The sequence below is a fragment of the Pristiophorus japonicus genome, chromosome 20 (genome assembly GCF_044704955.1).
Source record: "Pristiophorus japonicus isolate sPriJap1 chromosome 20, sPriJap1.hap1, whole genome shotgun sequence".
In the NCBI taxonomy this organism is placed as follows: domain Eukaryota; kingdom Metazoa; phylum Chordata; class Chondrichthyes; family Pristiophoridae; genus Pristiophorus; species Pristiophorus japonicus.
This window is the reverse complement of record NC_091996.1, coordinates 63,196,721-63,204,400: the sequence shown is the minus strand read 5'-3', so window position 1 is coordinate 63,204,400 and position 7,680 is coordinate 63,196,721. Positions and strand designations below refer to the sequence as shown.

General features: G+C 48.5%; 1 protein-coding gene across 1 annotated transcript; it reads left to right on the top strand.

Moving 5' to 3' along the window:
* The first annotated feature begins 6,319 nt into the window (after window positions 1–6,319).
* Window positions 6,320–6,889, top strand: LOC139232944 (E3 ubiquitin-protein ligase RNF183-like). Its single transcript, XM_070863435.1, has one exon. The coding sequence runs from the start codon at window positions 6,320–6,322 to the stop codon at window positions 6,887–6,889; it is 570 nt and encodes a 189-aa protein (XP_070719536.1).
* Window positions 6,890–7,680: the final 791 nt, after the last annotated feature.

The window sequence follows — 7,680 nt, the reverse complement described above, 5'->3', positions numbered from 1 at the left end:
TTCATAGGATTTCTCTGTTGGTTTTGCCGAGGCCAGGAGATTACATAGAAACATAGAAAATAGGTGCAGGAGTAGGCCATTCGGCCCTTCGAGCCTGCACCGCCATTCAATGAGTTCATGGCTGAACATGTAACTTCAGTACCCCATTCCTGCTTTCTCACCATACCCCTTGATCCCCCTAGTAGTAAGGACTACATCTAACTCCTTTTTGAATATATTTAGTGAGTTGGCCTCAACAACTTTCTGTGGTAGAAAATTCCACAGGTTCACCACTCTCTGGGTGAAGAAGTTTCTCCCCATCTCGGTCCTAAATGGCTTACCCCTTATCCTTAGACTGTGACCCCTGGTTCTGGACTTCCCCAACATTGGGAACATTCTTCCTGCATCTAACCTGTCTAACCCTGTCAGAATTTTAAACATTTCTATGAGATCCCCTCTCATTCGTCTGAACTCCAGTGAATACAAGCCCAGTTGATCCCAACACCAATTCTTCATGAGGACATAAGTTGTTGCCCCACAGACAGTTAGGAGGATTGCCCTTCATTTGGTAGCGTTCTCATCCCCTTCCAGCTCGTTGGCCATAAAGTATTGGTCGAGTCTCTCCACGAAGGCCTCCCAATCGTCCCCTTCTCAGAACTTCTCCAGGATGCCGACTGTTCTTTGCATTTTCGTGCGATTAGAAAACATAGAAAATAGGTGCAGGAGTAAGCCATTCGGCCCTTCGAGCCTGCACCGACATTCAATGAGTTCATGGCTTACCTCATCGCCAATTGGCACACCCATAATAAAGGGTGAAACTGAGTACTGTGTACAATGAGCAAATGTGACCTTAGCTCCTTTAATAAGATTCCAGAGAGCAGGTACCTCGTGGGTGGTCTGCTTATATACTGTCTCCAACACAAATAATTCCTCCAACACAAATTAGTCTCCAACACAAATAATTCCACGACACAAATTAGTCTCCGACACAAATTAATCCCCGACACAAATTATACCCCGACACACATTAGTCTCCAGCACACATTAATAGAAACATAGAAAGATAGAAATTCACAGCGCAGAAGGAGGCCATTCCGGCCCATCGTGTCCTCGCCGGCCGACAAAGAGCCGCATGGCCCTCGGTCAGTAGCCCTAAAGGTTACATATAAACCTATGAACAATGACGGAAAGGCAAAGAGCGCCCAGCCCAACCAGTCCGCCTCACACAACTGCGACACCCCTCAAACTGAAACATTCTACACTCCACCCCAACTGGAGCCATGTGATCTCCTGGGAGAGGCAAAAACCAGATAAAAACCCAGGCCAATTTTTGGAGAAAAAATCTGGGAAAATTCCTCTCCAACCCATCCAGGCAATCAAAACTAGTCCAGATCACCCTGGCCGTATTGGATTCCTTGCAGTACTTACCATTATATCTGTGCCATCCAACAAAAGGTCATCCAGTCTAATCCTGCAGGTTGCTGCACTTTCCCATCCAACCATCTCTTAAAAGTGGTGAGGGTTTCGGCATCCACCACTCTTCCGGGCAGCGAGTTCCAGATCACCACAACCCTCTGCGTAAAGAAGCCCCCCCCCTCAAATACCCTTAAAACCTTCCACCAACCACCTTAAAACTATGCCCTCTTCCACCAATGGAAATAGGCCCTTACTATCCACTATATCCGAGCCCATCAAAATTTTGTACACCTCAATGAGGTCTCCTCGCAATCTCCTGTGTTCCAATGAGAACAAACCTAGCCAATCACCAACACAAATTAAACCCCAACACAACTTAGTCTCCAGCACAAATTAATATCCAACACAAATTAGTCCCCAACACAAATTAGTATCCAACACAATTTAGTCCCCAACACAAAATAGTCCCCAACACAAAATAGTGTCCAACACGAATTAGTCCCCAACACGAATTAGTCCCCAACACGAATTATTAACCCCGACAAAAATTAGTCTCCTAACAAATTAAACTCAAAGACAAATTAATCCCGTACACAAATTAATCCCCAACCCAAATTAGTCTCCAAACCAATTATTGTCCAAAACAAATTAGTGTCCAACATAAATTAGTGTCCAACAGAAATTAATCCCTGTAACAAATTAGTCCCGAGCACCAATTATTGTCCAAGACAAATTAGTGTCCAACACAAATTAATCCACAACTCAAATTATACCCCAATATAAATTTGTCTCCCAACACAAATTACTCACAAACACAAATAAATCCCCCACACAGTCTCCAAAACAAATTAGTGTCCAATACAAATTAGTCCCAAATACAAATGAGGCCCCACACAAATTAGTGTCCAACACAATTTAGGCCCCAACACCAATTTGTCCTCATCACAAATTAGTCTCCAACACAAATTACTCACAACATAACTTAATCCCTGATAAAATTTGTCTCCAACACAAATTAGTTTTCAACACAAATTATACCCCAACATAAATTAGTGTTCAGCACAAATTAGTCCCCAACATAAATTAATTCCCAACACAAGTTGGACCCCAACACAAATTAGTCCCCAACATAAATTAATTCCCAACACAAGTTGGACCCCAACACAAATTAGTCTCCAACACAAATGAATCCACAAAACAAAAATCATCCCCGATACAAATTTGTTCCCAAATCAAATTGGGCTCCAACGCAAATTAGTCCACAACACAAATTATTGTCCAACACAAATTGGTGCCAAATACAAATTAGTCGCCAACACAAATTAATCCCAAGCACAAATTAGTCTCCAACAGAAATTAATCCCTGAAACAAATTTGTCCCGAACACCAATTATTGTCCAAGACAAATTAGTGTCTAACACAAATTAATCCCCAATGCAAATTATTGTCCAACACAAATTACTCTGCTTCACAAATTAGTCCACAACACAAATTAGTCTCCAACACCAATTAATCCCCGACACAAATTAGTGCCCAACACAAATTATTAACCCCGACAAAAATTAATCTCCAAAACAAATTATTCCCCAACACCAATTAGTCCCAATCACACACACACACTGAGTCACTGTCACACACACACACACTGAGTCACTGTCACACACACACTGAGTCACTCTCACACACACAGAGAGTCACTCTCACACACACACACACACACACACACAGAGTCACTGTCTCACACACACACACACACACTGAGTCACTGTCACACACACACACTGAGTCACTGTCACACACACACACACTGAGTCACTCTCACACACACAGAGTCACTCTCACACACACAGAGTCACTCTCACACACACAGAGAGTCACTCTCACACACACAGAGTCACTCTCACACACACAGAGAGTCACTCTCACACACACACACACAGAGTCACTGTCACACACACACACACACACACACACACACACACACACACACACACACTGAGTCACTGTCACACACACACACTGAGTCACTCTCACACGCACACACACACACAGAGTCACTGTCTCACACACACACACACACACACAGAGTCACTGTCACACACACACACACAGTCACTGTCACTCACACACACAGTCACTGTCACTCACACACACACACAGTCATTGTCACTCACACACACAGTCATTGTCACTCACACACACACACAGAGTCACTGTCACACACACACGCTGAGTCACTGTCACACACACACACACACACACACACACTAAGTCACTCTCTCACACACACATTGAGTCACTCTCAAACACACACACTGAGTCACTGTCACAGTCACACAGACACAGAGTCACAGTCACACACACATGCTGAGTCACTGTCACACACACACACACACACTAAGTCACTCACACACACTCAGAGTCACTGTCACACACATACTGAATCACTGTCACACACACACTGAGTCACTGTCACACACACTGAGTCACTCACACACACTGAGTCACTCACACACGCATACACTGAGTCACTCTCACACGCATACACTGAGTCACTCTCACACGCACACACAGTTATTCTCTCTCTCACACACACACACCCACACACATACACACAGTCACTCACACACACACACACATACATATGTATTGGTAGCTGTATCTCTTGTCACTTCTGTTAGTTAGCCAATCCTCTATCCATGCTAATATATCACCACCAACCCCATGAACTTTTATCTTGTGCAGTAACCTTTTATGTGGCACCTTGTCAAATGCCTTTTGGAAGTCCAAATACACTAAATCTACTTGTTCCCCTTTATCCACCCTGTTCGTTACATCCTCAAAGAATTCCAGCAAATTTGTCAAATATGAGTATTCCTGGAGGTTTCATCACGTGACCTCCTGCCTCTAACTGCCTCATGCATTCAAACAGCCTTTTTCCCATCTCCAATTCTTTTATCACTAATCAACAACTGTGCTGCAAGAAAATTAAATAGACATACAATTTTCTTGTAATGCTTGCAGCAGTGTCCAGAGGATTAATTTTTAATTCCTGGAGACTCCGGCACAATCTGGAGGGTCAGCAACTCTGTGTGTCACCCACACGTGTGTACCTTTATCACCCACACATCTGTAGACATATCACCACACGTGTGTAGCTGTAATGCCCACACGCATGTAGCCGTGTCACCCACATGTGTATCGTTATCACCCACACGCCTATAGACGTGTCAGCCACACATGTGTAGCTGTAACGCCCACATGCATGTAGCCGTGTCACCCACACGTGTGTACCTTTATCATCCACACGTCTGTAGATGTGTCACCCACACGTCTAACGCCCTCACGCCTTTAGCCATGTCACCCACGTGTGTAGCTACATCATCCGCACACATATAGCCGTGTCACCCACATGCTCGACTGTCTATTGTCCACAAGCCTTTATCCGGATGTTTCCACTGATGGGGGAGACTACAACTAGAGGGCATAATCTTAGAATAAGGGGCCGTCCATTTAAAACTGAGATGAGGAGGAATTTCTTCCCTCAGAGGGTTGTAAATCTGTGGAATTCGCTGCCTCAGAGAGCTGTGGAAGCTGGGACATTGAATACATTTAAGACAGAGAGAGACAGTTTCTTAACCAATAAGGGAATAAGGGGTTATAGGGAGCGAGCAGGGAAATGGACCTGAGCCCATGATCAGATCAGCCATGATCGTATTAAATGGTGGAGCAGGCTCAAGGGGCCAAATGGCCTACTCCTGCTCCTATTTCTTAAGTTTGTTCTTATTACCCAATGTGTAGCCGCAGCACACACACATGTACCAGTGTCACTCACATACATGTACCTGTGTGACGGAGATACATGCCGCTGTATCACTCATACACAGACAACTGTGTGGTTCAGTAATGGACTGATCAGCTCAAGACCCATTTGTGGGCAGCGCTGGGTTTTGAGCTGTTTTGAAGCATCACTTGACGAGCGGTTTCCACCACCTGCTGCCTCGGAGGGAGGGGGGGGAATCACTCACTCCCAGCAAAACCTGCTCCTGGAAGCACCTGTTAGCGCCTCTGGCAGCTTTTATTCAGGGCCAGCCGATGAAGCGTTTCCCTGACAACCATTTACCTGCTGCAGGGTTACATCCTGCGTTGTGCTTCCACCCTCCCCCGAGTCTCAGGCAGGGCTCGATGGGCACCGTGAGGAAAGGCTGATGCCCGAGACCTGGGCTCAGGGGGTTAGCAGGGAGACCCAGGCAGGCGGCTTACAACGAGTCAGACTTAAAGAGGGGCAGTTGCCCGAGAAGCAAGCAGGAGAACCTGTTCCACCAGCTTCTGGCAGAGCACATAACACGGGCACCTCGCTGAGTCGCAGAGACGGCACTTCCTGGAGAATGAGAGAGGGAGCGGGACCACGACGGAGAGTTGAGAGAGCCAGCTATCGGCACCAAATAAAAACAGGGAACGGGTGTCGCAACGTGTGAAGGACTGTCAGCAGCGCTGTGCAAGGACGTGGGAATAAGTTCACTGGAAGCCTGCAGTTGACGAGGAGACCAGGGTCGAGGAGAACGTGTCAGCTTGCTTTCGGCTTTCTGCTTTCCTGGCTGAAACGCTGGCACTCCTGCAGGGAGCTTTCGACAAGCGCAGCAGGCGAGACCCAACGCCTGAGCTCTGCTCCGTGGTGAGAAAGAGGCTCCTGGTCGCTGTTCGAGAGGCACGTGGGCGGGGGCCTTGGGCCGACTAGAGCGCCAGGGGCCGGTCAGCTGGAGGAGCCCGGGTTAATCGGGGACATTTCCCTCAGCGGCCAACTGCGAGCGAGGCCAGGACAGGCGGACGGCAGGCGGGAACCTCCTGCGGGGGCCGCCAGCGGGGAGGAAAGGCCCGTCAGATGGTGCGAGGCCCACGCCGGGGTGGGGTTTAAGAGGTCGCCATGACGCCGGAGGGGAACGGCCCCGAGTGCGAATGCGCCGTGTGCTGGAATCCCTACGACAACGCCTTCCGCACGCCCAAGATCCTGGACTGCAAGCACACCTTCTGCCTGGAGTGCCTGGCGCGCATGAGCCTGGCGTCGGTGCCAGAGATGGAGCCGGGCATGTCCTGTCCCCTGTGCCGCCATCTGACGCCCCTGGGGGCTGGCCAACTGGTGACAGGCCTGCACACCAACGCGGAGATCCTCGGCCGCATGAGGCTGCAGCCGGTCCACGTGTACCTGGACCATGGCCGCCTGTTCTACAAGGGGCCGGGCAAAGCCAGCTTCCTGCTGCGCCGGCCCACCGTCTACACCCTGAGCCTGGACGTGGAGCGAGAGGGCGGCCTCCCACTGCGCACTCCAGCCGCGCCGGCGCTGGATGACCGCCTGCCTCAGAACACCATGTGGAAATGCTGTCAGAGCCCGCCCTGCAGAACCGTCACCTACATCATGATCGCCATCTTTGGAATCACAATCATTCTCATCATCTCGCTCTTCTGGACTAAGAAAATACTGTGGGATTTGGGCTGAGTGAAAGACTTGCATTTCTATAGCGCCTTTCACGTCCTCACGACGCCCCGAAGCGCTTTACAGCCAATGAAGTACTTTTTTTCTTTAAAATGTAGTCATTGTTGTGATGTAGGAAACACGGCAGAAAATTTGAGCACAGCAAGCTCCCACAAACAGCAATGTGATAATGACCAGGTCATCTCTTTTTGCTACGTTGATTGAGGGATAAATATTGGCATGGACACCCCCTGCTCTTTTTCGAATAGCGCTAAGAGATCTTTTACGTCCACCTGAGAGCATAGAAGGGGCCAAAATCTAACATCTCATCTGAAAGACGGCACCTCTGACAGTGCAGCACTCCCTCAGTACCGCACTGGAGTGTCAGCCTAGGTTTTGTGCTCATGTGTCTCTGGAATGGGACCTGAACCCACGCCCTTCTGACTCAGAGCCGAGTGTGCTACCCACAGATCCATGGCTGACCCCTGAGGAATGGCAGCAGCACCAAAGGAGGTGAATGAAGGGCTCGGCCTAGATTCTGCTGCAGAAGCAGGTCTCCCCCTCAAAGGAAGGGTTCCCAATCCTCTGCTTCTATTTAAAGAGGGAATACATCTCATAACCGCTTCACAAACTGCCGATTGGTGCCCTGGCAGCAGGACTTACCAGTCAACGTCACGTAAGGCTGCTCGCGTTTTGCGGACTCGTTAGGTGTGACGAGGTCTGACTGAGGCAGCGCACACAGCTGCGAGGACATTAACAAATGACATTTTATTTTTGTACTCGTGGACTGAAAATCCCTCAGTGCCACTTCGATC